A 20,786-nucleotide genomic window follows, 5' to 3' on the forward strand; every position below is an offset into this window, starting at 1 on the left:
TTGAGAAAATTGTTTAAAATGATCTTTTTATAGAAAGTATTTATGACATAATAGAAGAAATCAATTACATATATGATTATTTAATAATAAATCGCGTACACTATAATGTTACTCATTTTAATAACGCATCTTTTCGAATTTCATAGAAATAAATGCATGTGTAACATAATCTATAATATCAATATAAATCAAGCGTTATAATATACTATTTTGTATGTTTATTATTCTCTTTTAATAAAGTATAATGTTTTAATGTAAAATCCAGAGAAATTTTTATCAAATTCTCATTATAATAAATCTCTTCGACAATTCTTGATGATAAATTTCATTGTTATTATTATTTATATTATATTCATTCGATCCTATATACCTTTTCCTATCAATTATAAAGATTAAACGAGGTAGTGAAGAATTCTAATTACTGCAAAATGGGCAAAAATTCTTATAAAAGATATTAATTTTACTTTTATATCTTGAATTTAATTTATTAATCCTTAACTGCAAAATAAAAGAAATAGCTCATAACTCAAGCTGTATCTACGGAAACGACCTGCAAACAACATTGTACCAAAAACGGTATTGTGAAGATTCTAATTGATAATGATCTCTCGACCAATATTTATGCAACCACCATTTGTTCTTGAATTGTTTTGCCATAAAATATTACTGTATATACAGGTTAGTTGGTTTGATGGGACACGACAACGCAACACGCAGACGATCAGCCTCGGAGAGGACATTCCTATGAGAAATTGGCCCCTGTTTAGGTGTTATCCGTTCAATCTCCACTGATGGGCCAGTATCTACAGATTCGTCCACTAAAGCAGTATTAATTTCAAGTATATTATTGAACTATCCATTCCAGTTTTCCATGTTTATTTTTATATATTATATATATACACACTATATTTACTTATTATAATTTAATGCATGTTGCTTGAAGTTAATATTGATTCTGAAAAACCGGCCTGTTACTTGGAGGATCGCTACTTAGAAAATAAATATGTTTGTTTCATATTTAATCTGAAATCGATAAACTTATAAGTTAAACATAAATTACAAATATGTTGTATTCGAATTTATATCCGGAAATATGAAAGAATAAGAAGAATAAGAAAATAAATATTTTCATATATAAGCAGACTTTCCTTGATACCAAATGGAACAAATAATACATATATTTTATTTAATTAAATCTTATTATACAATATCTTTATGGTTAGCATTTCTCAAAAAAATGTATTTACTCATTTTTTACCATCTCATTTAACCTGTCTGTTCACTACTCTTCTTGGAACTTCTCTCCCTTTTTTTATCCTCTCTGCCTTTAGTCTAGGCCCTTGAGTTAACTCTACTCCTAAGAGTCGTCGAAAGTTTCTATGGGACCCGTAGAGAGGGCCTCTTTTACCATGTTTTTTGAAGAAATAAAATATATAGAATGTTTCTATATTAATATAACATAGATTTAAAGATTTTATTTTCTGTTAGTATAAATAATTTTAATTTTATAGAGGGTAGAAATCGCTATATGCCTCTAAGTTTGCTCCAGCCCTGAAAAAAAATTCGCAGCTTTCTCCCTTTCGATGGCCCTGAATACCTATAATAATAATGTTTCAATATATAAAAATATATTTCATTATTTTTCAAATATATAATATTATTATTGTTATTATTATTATTTAAATAATTAAAGAAGGTTATTTTAAGGTTGAAAGTAATAAGGATTTTTAAAAATTAATTATATATTTATTCATTTAACATAAAACTTGTTGAATGAAGAGAATATTATATAAGATTTCTTTAAAAGTATTTTATTTTTCTTATCGTTAATGCGTGATAAATTAATGTTTTTTTTTTTTAAAAATTTCTATAGAATAGAAAAAAAAATTAAATCACATAATTCCAAGATGTAATATTAAACTAATAACTAATTACTAGTTAAAAACGAAATAATCAAATGTATTCAGGAAACAACAAAACCAAAAATATATTAATCTTTATCAAATGATTATTTATATTTTAAGACGTTGTCTTTTAATTAAAATTTACTTCAAAGTAATATATTAAAATTAAATAAGATTAAAATCACCGTAAATATAATAAAATGACTTTTATTTCTTTACTTTTCCTCTGAATGTATTATAAAATAATATATTATTGTGTAATGTGTTGAGAAAAAAGTATGTTATTAATAATAATTTATTGTTATTTTTCAGTTGCTCATCGGTGAAACACAGCAGAATGATGCTGCGTACCACGTGATATAAGAGAACTACCTCTTCAAACCGTTTCTCAGCTTCTGTTTACTCTGCTTCATCTTCTCACATTAGGAAGTAGCTACTTTCGTGAGTTAATGTCTAAAATAGAGAGCCAGGAAGAATGTACCAATCATTACCATTCTTTAATACAAAACTGTAAGTATACTGTCATTCTTCCGTTTATTAATCTAATTTTGAAGTTAAATTATTACCATCTCCGTAAGTAACATGATTATAGATTAACACATGAATTAAAACTGAGAAAATAAAATTTATACTGTTTCAGTAAAATAATATTTTTATTTAATTTTATTCCATATTATCAATTTTAATAATACATTTTCTACATTTTTAATACGTAGAATGTCAAAAATGAAAGACGTGATGTCGTAGGAGTAAGATAAAAAAATATATAGAACTGCTCTAGAAGTTACTAGCTGAGGTTATTTTATATAATTTTTAAATCTATAAATTTTAAATTCGCCTTTATTATCACATTAAATGTTATAAATATGCTTTAAAATATGATATTAATAAAGTTTTAATCGCTTATAAATTTATATCTTTGAATTATCTAAATTAATATTTTAGACAATTAAAAAAGTAAATATTAATAAATTTGTACGAAAGTTTTTAATCGAATTTAATTATTTAATTTACTTTTGAAAATTAATTATTTAGTTTATTCTACCAAAATACTCTTGTATATAGTTTATACAGTTTAAAACAAAAATTATTTATTAAAATTATATTTTTAATCAATTTTTATTTGTAAATATTAAATTTTTCTTGCTATTATATAAGAATTTGTTTAATCATTTATATTGTATTAACCTTTAATCGTAATTAATTTTTTGTATATAATATAATTATAAATTTCATTATATATTAGTGTTTTTTTATTTAATATTTAGTTATAATTAAATATTAAAGTTATATTTAGTTATAATTAGCTTTATTACATATTTAATAAAGTTTACAATTATAAATCTTTATATTAAAATAACTTTATATAATTTATTTAATTGTAATTTAATAAAGTTGTTAAATAAAATTTATAAATTAATTTATAGTTTTTCATTTAAAAAAAAAATGATATATTGATCATAATTTATACAAATATAAGTGTAGAATTCTATAGAATAAGTTAAAATTTAAATACATTTACATTAATAATCGAAAAGATGTATCTTTTTGCACTTTAAATTTAGAATATGAGAAAAAAAGAAGTTTAACAATTAACATTTATCAAGTTAAAAAAAAGTAAAAATAAAGATAATGAGTGTTTTAATTAACTATTGTTTATTTCTTTAAGCACTCTAAATTGAAAAACTTAATTATATATTTAAAATTTGAGTGGGTTTGATAAAGAAAATACGTATTATTTTAATGTAGATTAATTTCGAATTAATGATATATCTGTATCAAAAACATGTCACTATTCATATATATTATTACACAAAATATAAATTAAAGGAATTATCATAATCAAAGAAATTGTCATTAATAATTTTTCAAAATGTTAAAGAAAGTATTCTGTCATCAATGATAATGAACAAAAATATTTCGCTTAGATTAGAAACCCACTCAAATAATTTTATTATTAAATCATTCATTCTTCAATAATTAGCAAATTTATGTTCGTTGTGTTTTATATAAAATCGAATTTATTCGATGAATTATGTAAAAATGAATATAATTTTATTTATGTAACAATTTAATCACACTTTTTTCACCACGTTAACGTGTAATACGAAGGATTTCTACGAAGATTAGACAAAAAGATTTAATTCGAGTGAAACGGATATTTTTCATTTCATTTCATATAGTTTCGTCTAAGGTTAAAAATATATATAGAATTTATTGTTTAATGGATAAACTTCTTGTATGACAAGATCAAAATAGATTTTTTGTTGTGTTTACTTCTCCTTCCGCCCCCTTTCAATTGCTTATTTGAACACTTCAAATAAATCATGTTTAATATAACGCTTTTATTTCACGTTGAAATTATATATCACTTCAATATTACTTATTTATATATTTTATAGCGCATAAATCTATTGTTTCGGAATAAATTTTGTTTTCTGTTTTTATTTTAGTAACTTGAAACCGTTAAAAAGTCGATATTATATTTTATAAGAGGGAAAAAATATGAAATTACTAAACAAACTAATTAAATTATCGATGCAACTATTTATTACTTACTACTTATACTACTTAGGTGTATTACTTCGGGTGGTTAAAACAATTTCGAGCCAATTGAAAAATTTTGAGATCAGATTGTGTTGTCTTTTTATATATATATATAAATTTTTACTTAAGGGCGTTATCATTGTTAGAAGAATTGCAGTTTCATTTTATATAGAGAAATGACTAAATAATTCTATTGTAATTTCTTAATTAATGAATTAAGAAATACTGTACTTGCAAATATTTTTCAAGTAGCCTACATAATTATTTTTGATAAGTATTTATAAATTAATAAACTTTTAATAACTTTAATCAAATGTTTACACTAAATTATTAATATTTCGCAGAAAACAATATGAAAACGAACAAAACGAATACATTTTTGGTTAATTAATGCATCCGGAATTATGTTTTATGATTACAGTGAAACTCCTACCTTGTAAACATTAATGGTTTTCAGAAAAAAAGTGGTCTTTATGAGGAGTGGTGTTTTAGAAGGGTTTTACTGTAAGTTTTAATTAATTATTAAGAAAGAATACAAAATCCTAATCAAAACAATGGAAAAGTTTTAAATGCATAATCAGAATTAAATATTATTATGTATAAAAACAATAATAATGTATAAGTCTGACGTCAATATGTAATATTCTTGAAGATAAATATATAAAAATATTCTTGAAAATTTCTGAATATTTTGATTAAATTTATATTTCTTCATTGTATCAATTTATTTTCGTTTGATTAAATATTCTCGCTTTATATTTTTTTAACATTTAAAATAAAATATTAAGTAAAACTTATTTAAGTAAAATTATTATTTATATATTTAGAAAAAATAAACTTTATACAATAAATTATCATATTTCATAGAATAAATTATGTCAATTGAATTTTCAAAATTATTATGAAATAGCAGAATAAATGAGGGATTAAATTTCATTAGCAGCAAAGATAAGATTTTTCTATAAACTCGTTAAAATTATTTTTATTTATTTATTTTGTATTCTCATTGAAATTCTTCACCTTAAAACCTGTGCAGAAACTAGAAAAGGAATGATAGAATTTCTTCATTAGTGGGATCATTGTCAAATAAATTGTATTGAAATAAACTTCTAAACATGAATGAAATTTTCTGAAAAAGCTGAAAAGACGTTAATCGATTTTTCGGTATCAGAAAATAAAAATATTCTTTAAAATAATCAAGTTATAACATACAGTATGTAGCCTATATAATACTATTTTAAATATTTAAATTAGTTTTTAAATTTAAAGATCTCAAAACTCACACTGATTAAAATTCAATATCTCATTACAAAAAACTCAAATTTTAAGCGAAATTTATTATAGGAATGACAAGGAAATGTTAATTATACCCTACTTAATAACAATAAAATAATCACATAAAGTATTGATTGATAACAAAATAAAGCATTACTGTGATTTTAATTTAGAATTAGAATAACAATTTAACTTTGTGTTATCCTAAGATTTTTTTAATTCAATAAAAAATATATAAGCGAAGATGTGGTGTAACACCCACAAATGTTTAGATAGCAGAAAGGAAACAGTATACCTTACTCAATGTTTTACTACCTGAGCTACCCGGCTTTACTCGGGAAAACACCACAGGAGGTGAAGCTGCGCCCTGTGACCCTCTAAATAAGCCTCTGATTACCGAGTAAGATGTACAGTACATTTACTTTGTATTGTAAGTTGGAAATAGGAGAATAGATCATCAGTGAAATGCTTTACAGAATAATTAAACATTTTCTATGGAGTGAAATAAAATTGTTAATGATTTATATAAGAAATGCTTTGTTACAGTTCATTAAAAGGAATTAATAATCGCAAATCGCAAATATCTAAAATCTTATAATTACTAATTGTCTTCAAATTTAAAAATAATAATAGAAACAATAGGTAAGATTTGGTAGGATTAAAACCTCAAACAAAAATAAAAAATGCTATTCTTAATATATAACTTTTAGTATTCGTGTTTAAAAAATGTCATGTTTACTTAGTATAGCAAGAATTAACAAGTAAAAATACGCAATTTTTATATATTACAGTGATAATTCAACTTATATTTTTAATATAAATTTATACTGATAATTTAAATGAATTTGTGATATAAAGATTGATTAATATGTATCTTCAAAAAATAAAACGAAAAATAAATTAAATGTAATTATATATATTTGTTTAATATGATTGTCGTTTTGAATAATAAGAAGAAAAAAAAAGTACATATGAATAGGTGAATTGAGAAATTCTATAACTACACCATGAATAATTCCTATGGAAATTACTAATAGAAAATTCTGTATGGAAACATAATATATATTATAAAACTATGCTGTTCTGTTAATAAATAAGTTTCTTAATAAGTTTACCGTAAAATTTTAAGCTTTTGAGGCAGCTAAGGTCAGCCTACTGCTCTGGAGATCCGAGATCGAATCCGGGCGAATCCTAGAATATATTTTTATGGTGATCTGTCCCGGAAATGTCGGACTCCGTCCCTCTCCACCTAGCCAATCCCATTTTGGATCTAGCCGAACCCACGACTGGCTGAGCCTAGAGAAAAAGGCCCTCTTAGTACCAACAGAACGGAAAGCCAGAGAAATAAAAGAAAAACAGTTTAGTTTGTCACCGTCAAGCAAGCTTTTTTACTTTACTGTTTTGAGAAATTTAAAGTATAAGTCTATTGAATATACAGTAAGAAAAATCAATAGACAGACAATCCAATTTCGAGTAGATTTCAACTTCAATCCGCTAGAAAGATTGGACGAACGAAATGACATTAAAAGTTAAAATTATATTCTGGATAGATATGAGGGATTGATATTATCGATATAAAGTTAAATTCAGAGATGAATCTAACGTATAATGGGATGCATTCCGTTTATATAGGAAGATAAATTTAGTGATTGTAGTAAGCCTATTCCTAATTATTTATGAATTAAATTGTGTATGGTCCATTAATTTGTGGACAAAACTAGAAAGTTGAATAAGACAATGCTTCAGTTCGTACTCGATCATTGAATAGTTTATCAGTTTGTCCATTTGATCAGTTAGATGTGTATTTTACGAATTTTATTGAAAATTTGTAGCGGGTGGTAGTTTTTCATATTTATAAAAATAATAACGTAAGAGAATTTAAAAGTGCAATAATAGAGAATTTGTAAATTGCTAGAAACTGTAGCAAAAAGAAATTTTACAGTATTCATATGCAAAAATAATTATAAGTCAATTATTAATATATCTGACCAAATCTTATACTGCTATAACACCTGAAAGTCAAATCTTGTTGATAATTTCAATTGTAATTATTACATTAAATTTTGAGGTAAAGCATATCGCTCTGAGGACACCAGTTCGATCCGGATGAGTCAAAATCTCCAGATATTTTTTGGAGGTGGTCCGCCCTGAATATGTCGGTCCTCGTCCCTCACCACGCGGATCCTAGATTTGTGGGCCTGGCCGAATTAAGAGCTCTGAACCCTGTCGGCATTAAGCCTTTTTAATGCCGACAGAGTGGAAAAGAATAAAAAACATTTATTTCCCTTTTTTTAATCTTACATTCCTGTTGTTTATTTCTATATATTTCATACAAGTATATAAAGGTGATAAATGAGAATATATACTGTTTAAAAAATGGTATACTGTGTGTTCGAATAGTACAATTAATTAAATTGTGACAGCTATTGCTAACTTAATTTAATTTACAATGAGGATTAAGATTTTCATTTTCTTAGTATCACTTTTTAATTCAAAATGTCATTCATTTGGTTGTTTTCGTAACTTTAAAAGCAGTATTAGAATAAAAATGCTAATCTATTTTATATCAGTTTGAAAATCAACAACGTATTAGCCTAAATTAAAATTAAATTTAAAAGTAATCATAAAAAACAAATAGAACTGTATGTTTTGTTCATATCAATAAAAAATGTATTATTGTCAAAGAGTTTTTTCGTCAGAATGTATTAGTTTAACTAGAAAATGTAGATTAAATGTTGTTATTTATAGGATTATATATTAATACATTTTAATTTATTATTTTTTAAATTTTTAACAAAACTAAAATGTTTTAGAATTTATTGAAATAGCCTTGATATAGCAGATGAAATGAAATTCATATCATTTAAGGTTGAAATTTCCAGGAATGTCTGTCACTGTGAGTTGACATAATGAAGGATCCAGTTGTCAAGCCACAGTTGTGGTCTTTTTCTACGAACAGAATCTTGTTATCTCTGTAGCACTTTTAATGGCGTTGTTGGTTGTCTGTTTGTCCCTGCTCAATAAATTTTTGGTGGACTATTCCCTTGTGATAGAAGAAACACCTGTATGGTCTTAAACTGTGAGCGCGACATGCGTGTCTTATTATGGCGAGGTGAACTCGGATTTGCATTGTATGCTTTGAAGTTTCGTTTCTGGGTCATACTGTAACATTTCAGTAGCGCATTTGCTAATTTTCACACAAAATTTATTATTAATACGTTGGTCTTAATTATGTTACGTGCGACACTACGCTGCCATTCCGGGAATTAAATTGGTCGAATCTTATATACGTATACATAATAACGCATATCGCACTACTTCAATTAGGAATTAAGTAACTAAAGTAATTTTAAAGTAATTGAGTAACATTCTCCGAAAAATGACAGGTGTACGTGATTCGGTCTCTCCGAATTTGCCTTGAGCAGTATCCATATTCTTAAAATCCTGAATACGCCACTGAATCGTAGAAATTAATTTTTGCTGTTTCTGGCTTCTTAATGATAACTAAAAAAAAATCCAGCAACGAGTTGCTTATCTTTCCCGGCAACATTTAAAACTGCGCGTCTGGCGCCATCTTTATAATATTTTATTTTAAACATCTTTTACATTTTTAATTATTATTAAACAACAAAAAGATTAATTTTACGGTAGGGATGGGTTTTATTAAAAAAATGTAAATTCTAATAACGAATAAAATCGTTATGAAGTCTGTCCCCACTCGAGATTTGACACACGACCCCCTTTATCTCCCCACTCCGTCGGCCACCCTTTAATCACTAAAATGTAATAATATCAATCTCCTAATACACAAAACTGCCTCCAAAATTTCAAAAGTTTTTGACAAAAAGCACGGGTTATTAAGCTTCAAAGAGGGTGAAAAATATCGTGCCATACACACACTAACATCAGTACATACAGAAGAAACGACCGAAGTTTTTTATTCTGGACGTTTGTAGTGCATGGGAAAGAAGGAAGAGGCGTATCAAATTGAAAAAAAAAAATACGGGCACGTTCTTTTCTTGCGAATTTTGTTTTTTCACAAGTTTTATTCAGTCGAAAACGATTCTTTTCTTTGCATGGTATCTGATAAAAACATTTCACAAGTTAAAGAGTTGTTGTTAGTTTTACAAAGTTATTACTTGTTTTCTGAGCGCGCATTCACATTTCGAACTTTCTTAAAATATCCTTAAAATATAATTAAATATCGAGAAAAGTGCTGTCGATTATTTTTATTTTCCTTACCATAGGCTTGATGACTGAGAGACAGGCAAAACGAACAAAAATACGGGTTTAAATACGGTTTACTGTACTATCCAGAGACAATTTCTTTTTGTTGGAAATCCAGTGTTGCCAGGTTTTAAACAGCATGAAAATTTCTAAAAGACGTTAAAAAACCTCTATATAGTGGAAACTCGATTATTCGAATTTGATGGGTCCAAGAGTCTTTCAGATAAATGAAATTTTGGATAATCCAGAAACTCGTTTGTTTTGTGTTTTGAGTGAATCAAGCACTGTACATTTAAAGTTTCATTAACTATAAATACTGTAATGCAATTACCGTATTTGAAAGTAAATTATTTCACTCAAAATCTAACGTATATTGACGTATTTTCGTGGCGCTACAATGGATCGACAGATGGCGAAATAATTTCCAATTACGTATAGAGTTTGGTCTTGTGTACTATACTCTGCGGTATGTACTGTACTGTACAATGATACACGTTCTAATTTTTTTAAAGTCCTTTCGGCTAATCGAATTTCTACCGATTTCATTTTAATACGTTTTGGTATAAACAGATTACTCTCTCATTAAAGGAATAATAATAATAATAATAATAAGACAATAGATACCATCACTTCTCTACATTTCCTCCGTTTTTGTATAAAAATCCTTATGTTGAAGATTAATCCGTCAACTAGACAACATTGTGCAAATCATTTATGTTATTTTTATAATATTCGGCAGTAAACAGAATTTTTCGAACTAATCACAGCATTGAATTTAAAATTTTGAAACTGTTTAGATTTCAAATTCAAGCCTAAAATATTTACGGTTAAAATTTACTGATTCATAAAAATTTCTAATCGATATTAGTTTCAACGAACATTAAATTGGCGGAAAAGCCAAGAATATTCGTTAAACATTGTTTAATCGTTTCAGATTAGTAATAAAATTTAAAATCAAAGTAAATAAATGCACACGTTAAAATTAGCGAATAAAAACAACTCCGATTTTAGACCCTTGAAAATGCTTTTTAAGGACCCTGTACCTTATGTTTGATGCTCCTGTTACACTCATAATTCCGGGAAAAAGTTTTTACCTAAAAATCCAAACCCACTAATTACTATTATCATATTTTATTTACTATTAATGATAAACGAGCGATTATTTATTGTGACATCGCCACACTGGGCTGCAAGTTTTAATCATATTTTAATTTATTTAATTTAAAATATATGCTCTCCACCCTAAATTAGTAGTGTCTTGCCCCTGTACATCATACTTCTCCTTTAATTATAGAGTCGTGCCGGTCATCTATTAACCGCTTTCAGGGGCAAGCTTTTGAATTGAAATAACTTTTTCTTGATATTCAGTTTATCTCCCCACCCCATCGACCCATAACCATCAAAATGTAATAGTATCAATTCCTAATACACAAATCTGCCTCCAAAATTTGAAAAGTTTTCGACAAAAAGCACGTGTTATTAAGCTGATGCAGCAACTTCACTGAAGAAGAATATTTAATTTAAGAATGAAGTATTTACTTAATTGGACTGCAACAATAATAGTCGATCGGGACTTCCTCCCTCTACGGTTTCCATATCTGTTCTCAGATTTCATCTATCTGATTCCGTTCTCGAGATTAAGGAAAGAAAGACGGACGGACGAACGACAGTGGAAATTTATTTTGTTAGGCAGCAATTTTTTTCAAATTTCTGCCCAAGAAAATATGATAATCTTAATAAATAGTAATTAAGACATATTAAAAACAACATTGAAATACCATAATGAAGACATAAACTGACAGCTAAGTGACTAAAACCAATTCTTTCATGAGAAATGTATATAGGATACCTAAATATTGGTTAACCATTTGAGAATAATTGTTATATTGTCATTTTTGCTACAATAAAACGTTTTTACTTGTAACAAAATTTAGTATTTTAAAAAAGTGTTTAAAATGAGACCCTTCTGTTCAAAACACAATTTACAGCATTCTAATCCGGTTACATTTTTTTGTTTATCTTGGTCCGAGTAACAATCTTGGTTAACTGGATTATGGGCATTACATGTGAAATAAATTATAACATTGTTTAAATGTTACAATTTAAATGACATATAATAAACTGCTGTTGATATTTAATTTTGAAATATATATATATATATATGATGTGAATTGTGTTATTTAAAGTTATATTTCGTGGAAAAGTTATAGTTATATTACACATATTTGACAATTTAAATATTTGATATAGATAAAATATCTCTTAGTAGGTGTATTTTCATAATTAGTTGTGCTTAATACATATAATTTCATAATCAATCGTACTTTAATAGCTATAATGTCAACATTAATTGTGTTTAATAGGTATAATTTCAAAATTTAACGGTGCCTAGTTCTTTTATGTAAATAATTGTCTATTAGATACGTTTTGATAAAACAATAATTAATTAAATTCAACGTTCGTTGTAATAAATACACATAAATTATCAGCTCTTCAGATATTCCTCGGATATTTTCCTTCATTTAATATTCAATATGTTGAATAAGAAGAAAAATAACAGAATAATGCTACAATGCAACGTTATTTGGAAATTTTGCTGAAATATTAATGTGATTTCTAAAATAATTCCCTTTCTACCGTATAATAAAATATTCCATCAAAACATTACAAAATTTTAGAACATTTTTCTTTCATTGTGATGTATTTTCTTCGTGAAATTTATTTTTAATTCTGAAAAAATTAATATTTCATTTTGTAATGCCAGTTTATTAATCACAATAACCATTTTATCTCTTTTAAAAATAAAAAATCAGTTTTTTGAAAGTATTGTATCGGTGCACAGAAGTAAAACTGATGCAGTAACTTCACTGAAAAAGAATACTTAATTTAAGAATGAAGTATTTATTTAATTGGGCTGCAATTTGCAAAAGTTATTGGCCTATAAATTTCTGCTGTCTGTCTGTCTCTCCTTCCTTAATATCGAGAACGGTGTTAGCTAGAAGGAAGTCAAGACTAGAAATGGAAAGCTTACGGGCAGGACGCCCATATCAACTATATACGACCGGAAGTCACGTAAATTCAATTCAAAATTTTTCCCTGAATGGAGGGAGTTACGTAGATGACCAGCATGATTCCGTTGTTATCAGGAAAAGTATGATGTGCAGGAGAAAGAAACTACTAATTTGAGATGGAGAACGTATATTTTAATTTAGAAATAATTTTTTATATAACAAATGAAAAAAATTATTTCTAAAATTTTAATACGCTACGACGTAGATATGCATTAAAAATATGTATCCATTGTTAGAAATTTCGGCTTAAATTTACCGGCATACGATTGGCGTATAACTGCCAGTCATATGACCATAAAATAGAAGGCTGTAAAAATTGCTGACTGTAAATTTACTGCTTTGACCGTGACCCAAGGATTTAAAAAAAAAAAAAACAAAAAGTATGGTGTAGATTTTTAAAAATTATTCTTTACCAACATCGTTATCCTGTTATTAGTTGGTTACACTTTCATCTTTTTTACGTGCAGGTTTTTGCATCAGATAATTGCTGTTTTTTATTGCTTATAATGAAATTAAACAACAGCAAATCTTTGTTACTTCTATCATAATGCCACAGTTTTTTCCTGATATAGAGGAAAGAAGAACATTCTTTCTTCTGTAGTTGGAAAGAAAGAACAGTATCCGCTGGAATGGAATTTAATGGAAATTATATTGTTCTGCGCATATGTTGGAGCGTACAGGAGTGAACTGATTTTCAGTTTTGTCCCTTCTTTAATCTGATTCCTCATTAATTGAATATCTTTTACTCGTTAAGTCAATGTCTTCTAAATTTGGCATATTAAATTTTGACATATTAGAAACGGTTTAAATAATAAAAATACAATACCGAAAATCGATTGTTTTCTCGAAAAGAAAACATTTTTGAAAACTTGTTTGTTCTATGTGACAAGGCGCGTGGAGGACTATTAAAATTACAATTACATATTCATATTGTAATTATTAAACGTATTTAAGTTCTCGATGAAAATGTCAATGCATTGAGAATTTTTTAGTACTAGCTTAGTTTCTACATTGGTTTTGAATACCTATCTAGTAATTGGAATTTCTTGTTTATTTTCCTAAACTGTAAGTTCTGAACAAGGCTATACGGAAATTAGTGCTAAATATGCTATTTATCTGTAAATTAAACTATTATTTCAATAAAATCTTTGATGTATTGGTAAAAAGTGATTATATTTTGAAATTGATTTTTAGCATATTGTTCAGAATGAAGCAGGATTCCGTAAATCGTTCTCCAAAAATCTGTTTGCTATTTGTTAATTATCTGGAATTCCGAAATAACCACGTTCTGAGTTAAATTAATGGCAACATTTTTCTGTAAAGCTTTTATATGTAGTAAGGGCGCCATTTATTACTTTGCGGCATTAACATCTAGTAACAACTATATTCTATTGGTGTTTTAAATACTGTGTATGTCTTTTGACATAAGTTAGTTTGTATAAACCGAATTTAACGTTTTATAACACTATACAATAGCATAAAACTTTTATACTTGCGACTTTCTTTACATTTAGTAATTTTCTGCGCTCGTTATAAATAATATAGCCTAATCCTAATTATGATATGATTTCGTGACCACATAAAGTTTCTAATCGACCCTACTGTAAGAAACCCTATACAATAATAAGATATAGTATATAAGATACGTTTGTTCACATTACACATACTGTATGTATATGGTGAACAATCGTTTGCGCAACGCTGATTTACACCATACATGTGTAGTGTGGATCAGCATTTACGAAAGGCATCAAACACCTTAAACACTATAACACCGGGCCCTCTGTAAGCCATGTGTAACCGAAAATGAAAGTCTCTAGCATGAGTGAAGAAGGAAAAACTCTTCTCGATCCAAATTTACCATCATGGGAGTCAACAAAATGGATAATGTGTATTCGATTGGATCCTGAGTCTCACATCGAAACATCTGTCGCTCAAATTCGAGCCTAGGAACTTACAGAATTCATTAATAACGCATTGTATATTTCAAATACAATATGAAAATTACAACACGTAAAGTATTATTCGTTTTATAAAAAAATATTATTTAAACTTTCGTGGGAATAAAAAATACCAAAGGATTTTAGCATTCCTTAAAAGTAGTTGCATTAGAAACATAAAAACGTGGCATATGAAATTTTAATAATTGAAATAATCTCAAGCTTTAAGAACGATGAATAATGACTTTCAGAAAATAGATACGAATCTAAAAATATTATTATTTTACAGATGAAAAATACTATGAATGAAATTATTAGTTCCATGACTAAAAATACAAGCACTTCATTGAAAACAAACATACCATCTAACGTTTGCTAAAAATAAGCAGTGTAGCGTATGGATTAATGGAATAATAAATCTGTTAAAACAATTTTAAGTAATTTAATTTTAATGGCTTAGAATAAGTGTTGTTGATGTACTGTACTTATGTCTGTGATCTCATAAGGTTATATAGGATCCCAATGGAATCATGCTCAACGTTCCAAACGCCATTGTCAAACTCCTAGGCTTACAGGATGGCGGCGCTGAACTCCGATGTTCACGTTTTCACAATATTCGAAAGTAAAAGGAAAAAGAAATAAATCAGCTGTAAGATTATTACAATATTCACACAATAGCAAAAAATAAAAATAATTTTCATATTTTAAAAATATGTATGGTTTATAAATTCTGCTTGTTGCATAGGAGGATTTTGACGCATAAATTAATTTGTTATAACATCAATGTTAAACAATGCACATTAACGCGATATTAGCGTATAAATATGCAAATGAGCTGCTGCTTAATATGCGTCATCATGAAGGTCCATGGAAAAAGGAATATGATTGGAAAAAGGATCCATGAACGAAAAAATGTTAAGAATCCCTGTTTTAAGATATAGCCGTTTATTGATAAAAGATAAGAAGTTTTATAGTTAAATTCTTTAAGTAACAGATTAGACAAAATGCGTATAATATAGAATAAATGCAAGAAATTTTCATCAGAATATTTATAAAAAGTATAATTAAATACTAGAGAGGTTGAGGCGTACGTATTCCGCCCAAAACGTGAACGGCGGACGGACGAGCGCCGCCATCTGGCAATTCTATACGGTCGCTAATAGCGAGTGTACGATCGGCTTAAACTTCATTTTTTGTGTTTGTGGTTAAAATTATGACGTATTTTATTAAAATAGTGATTATTTAAGCATTTACGAATAATATTGTAAAGAAACAGACGATTTTAATCCAGAAATTATTTAATTATTCAATTTTTTAGCAAATGATGCGAAGTACCTATAGAATTTACACATATTTCTCTTCATAATAGCTTATCTTAAGGTAGGTTTGTTCTCCCACTGCATCTTCTACCATCAACAGCGTAATACGTTTGTAAATTTTCCAAAAATTAATTTTCCGAGCTGCTTTCGGATTTACACAAGCCACTACTTCCCTCCACAAAAGTATGAGGTAATCCTATCGTCCGATCGTACGGTAAGAAACACAACGCTAATTAAAAATAATTAGATAGTGTTATTAAACATCCTATAAATACTTTTAAACAGTTTAATTTGTTTATTTACCTTCGCTGGTAACCCTCGATGTTAAATATATCCGCCATTTTTTCAACAGATTTCCCGTGTCAATGGGCAACGTTCACTGAGTCACGTGATATTGTGAACAAGTTCCGCAAGATCTTTTACTTGGACTTAAAACGTCAAACGTGTACTTCTGCTTGCCGTACAAGTTTAACGTTTGTACTTGCGCCTCGACCTCTCTAATAAATAGAAAAGATGACTTAAATGCTATAAAAAGCCATCCTTAGCAGATCATTCGAAGTTTTAAACAATTTTTTTCTATTAAATATCATTCTTTTTAAGATTTAAAAATTCTAGTGATAAGTTAATAAATACAGAAGTCAATTTTCGAAGTAAAGAAGAAATAAATAGAATAGAAACATAAATACTTTAATCATAAGCCACACTGAAGTCAGTCAACTTATGGAAAAGAGAGAAACCGGAAGCAGTTCTGCTCCTAGAAGCGCAAAGCGATATGCCGGAGTTATCAATTGTTTGTATACAACCAGTACCGCCTATAGGGATAAACTTTAGCGAGGTTGAGGCCGAAGTTTTAAACGCGAAAACGTGTACGTCGGACGTCAGCGCCGCTTTCCTGTAAGCCTAGAAGTTTGACAATGGCGTTTGGAATGTCGAGCATGATTCCACTGACTTTCCAAACATCATTGTCAAACTTCTAGGCTTATAGGAAAGCGGCGCTGACGTCCGACGTACACGTTTTCGCGTTTAAAACTTCGGCCTCAACCTCGCTATTGTTATAGACATGGTAACGTGATTTCATGTCTCCTGTCTACAAAGCGATTGCGTTGTCAGGCATAAAGTGCATCGCCTAATCAGAATTGACAGGGCCTAAAATTTAAACTTTCCAGAAAATCTTGCAAAAAGTTTTAGGTTTTCCAAATTTAAAACTAATATATGTAATATTAGTTTGTAATATTAGTTTATTCCTATGTCATAATAAACAATATAATCGATACTGTATTGTACAGAATCTTGGATATTTAGTAAATACAGGTACTGTACACTACAATTCCAAATATATAGCTTTATTATGTACATATTTAATATGGTATTCGCACAGCGACAAAACCGTATAACATCTTATTTTACAGAACGTTAGATCAAATTTTGTACTTGCAAAGAAATAATTTAATATATAAATAAAACTTAAAAATATAAAAACATTTTCATTATTGAAATTGCTTAAGTGTGATATATAAACAGTGTTAATGTTGTTTAGATCTATAGAATTATTTATTTAATGTTGGTAGATGTTATATAGCCTTAAATAAGATAAGACATAAAACTTTAAAATTATTATGTTTTAACTTTTTAAATTGATTTCTATCTTTTTAGAATTAAATATATTTAAAGTTTATCTTAAAAAATTAAACTGAATATTTGCTAAATGTTTATTTTATGATAAGAAAACAGTTTCAGAAATATATTTTTGTGTAAATTATATATATATATATATATATATATATATATATATATATAAATTCTATTAAATACTTTTTAAAATATATATTATTAATTGATAGGAGGTGTGATTAAAATCAAAACTTTAATCAGTTTAATTCATTTAAATTAAATTAATTTCTATGATATAAAGTTCCGTTTATTAAAAATGAATTTAATTACAATATGTTAATTTTTTTCTTAAGCATTTAGACCTATTTTAATGAGTTGGTAATTATATTTAATACAAATTAAAAAAAAATTATTTTTAAATATAATTCATATAATCCTACACAGATTTCAATTAAATATAATATAAGAGTACATTTTAATTATATTTAATAATAAATTTAATTAATTATAAAGTTATTGTTGTATATTTAAATAATCTACTACACGATATGATACAGGCAATGATATATTTATAAACATTAATCATTTTAATCAATTATAAACTAAATTATTTGTATATTTATTACTATCTATTTCAACTTGTTTCATAATAAATATACTTAGTTTGAAATTATATAATTTTAGTATATATTTTTAAAATTTTTAATAATTAATATTTTGAATAGCCTACAACGGAATAACATTAATCGTGTTTTGGAAAAGTATATTTCGGGAAAAATACTCTACCAGCACCAGTTAGATTACTCATCCAATATAAGAATAAGATTTTTCAATATAAGAAATCTCTTTAAGATATTTTATATATTGGATGAGAAATCCACTTTAGAAATCTGTTGAATCCCTATTTTAAAAACTTTTTATAAGGAAAAAAAAATTTTAAAATACTAAAAGTTACATAAGAGTAACGATTTCACTTAGTGTAATGAAATTAAACTAGCGTATTTGCTGGAGTATAAGATGCACCCACGTATAAGACGAACCCTATTTTTCAAAGGGATTTTGTGAAAAAACTATAGGATATATATTTGCCGGCGTATTATGACGCACCTCATTTTAAGGCAGTATATTCGGGGGAGATGTGCATCTTATACGCCGGCAAATAGAGTAAGTTTCTTAAATAAACGTTTAATTATTAATAAACCTATAAATTTAATCGAGATAAATATTTTTGTACGTGTTTTTCTTAAGTCATGTTTACAATTTAAAGAATGCTTTAATTACAATATATTTTGTTCGTTTTTAGATGAAATCAAAATAGCTTCTGGAATAGTTATTTTCTTATGTAATCCAAGGTGTACAAACATCAAATGACGTTTAAACAAGTCCGTGTAAGCAAGGAGTTTCGGAGGTTTAGCTCTCTTCTATTTAGGAAGAATAAAAAAAATTAAATAAAATCAAAATTAAACAGTATATTGTATATAGTCTACTTTAGTCTACTGCAGGGGCTAATACAGTTAATAATAAACAAGTAAATACATTTGGTGAGTCAATATTTACTTGTTAACTGTGCGCACCGTTTTCACATAAAAGATGCACTTACAAGTTAGTGTGCAAATTTATAACACCCCGAACCCCATTATACTAATAATTTTTAATGAACCGTTTTCAATTCGATCCTAATGGGGTTGATATTGACCATTTTGGTGATCCCTTGGTTACAGTATTGTGTTATTCAAAATCTAATCAGTATTATAAAAGACACAAGATTAAATTGATACAGGTTGGTTATACAGTACTCATTTAGAATTACTTGAAATAAGTGGTTGGTACGCCGCACAAAACTATTGTATAAATTTATCTAATTTAAAGAATTTCTTTTCTTTCTAACTAGTGTTATTTACTCTATATCTATATTATTTTTCTTTCCTGGCTCTGTTATATATAATAGAGGGAAAGTATGCCGATCGGTCAAAAAATGTCTCCTTTTCAAGGTTTTCACATTTTTGGACTCTGGACCTTGAAACGTTGAGAAATGCAAAAAAAAAAAAAAAAAAAAAAAAAAAGTTCGGTTTTTTCCCTCTATGTATGGATTTTTAGTGTGTGTGGGAGGCACGATTTTGTTCGCTCTCTTTGAAGCTTAATAAATCCCGTGCTTTTTGTCGAAAATTTTGGAAATTTTGCAGGGAGGTTTGTGTATTAGAGGGATTGATGCTACTAAATTTTGGTGGTTAAATATTGAAGGGTGGCGGAGAAAACGGGAGTCGTGTGTCATATCTCGAGTAGGGTCGGACTTAATTAATTACGATTTTATTCGTTATTAGCATTTACTAATTTTTATAAAACCCATCCCTTCCCTCAAAATTAAAGTTTTTGCCATTTTATAATTATTAAAAATATAAAAAATTTCTTAAAATAAAATATCATAACAGATGGTGTCATACACAGTTTTAAATGTTGCCGGAAAAGTTAAGCAACTCGTTGCTGGATTTTTTTCAGTGGAACTAATTAAATTATCCCTTAATATTTTAAGAACGTTTTAAGAATAAGATAAAAATCAAAACTTATTTCAGTCACTATTTAAAAATTTTATTTATTAATGGAGTAAGGTTATTTATTTTATCTTCATTTAATTATTAAATATTTTTAGTTTTCCAAAGACTAATTTATGAATTATACAATTAAATGACAAATAAAAATGACATAAAGATTTATTTATTTATTTTATGCTCGAATAATTGTAATAAAAATTGAATATTTTAAATATTGCCTATAATTTTCATTTATTACTTTTACTTTCATTTTCACTTTTTACTATTTTCTATTTTTAAAAATTAATTAAATACGTAAAAATGCTTTCGTGTTTTTCAGTCAATTTATTAAAATTTTTATTAA

General features: G+C 27.1%; 1 protein-coding gene across 1 annotated transcript in view; it reads left to right on the forward strand.

The window, feature by feature from the left end:
• Window positions 1-2,315: 2,315 nt before the first annotated feature.
• Window positions 2,316-20,786, forward strand: part of LOC136974556 (integrin beta-PS-like) — a 200,173-nt gene continuing 181,702 nt past the window's right edge. The window contains exon 1 of the mRNA XM_067269471.1: window positions 2,316-2,414. Coding sequence (XP_067125572.1) covers window positions 2,354-2,414 — 61 coding nt within the window. The 5' untranslated portion in view covers window positions 2,316-2,353. The remainder of the gene's footprint in view (window positions 2,415-20,786) is intronic.

The sequence above is a fragment of the Centruroides vittatus genome, unplaced genomic scaffold (genome assembly GCF_030686945.1).
Source record: "Centruroides vittatus isolate TY-2023 unplaced genomic scaffold, ASM3068694v2 contig_350, whole genome shotgun sequence".
Lineage (NCBI taxonomy): Eukaryota > Metazoa > Arthropoda > Arachnida > Scorpiones > Buthidae > Centruroides > Centruroides vittatus.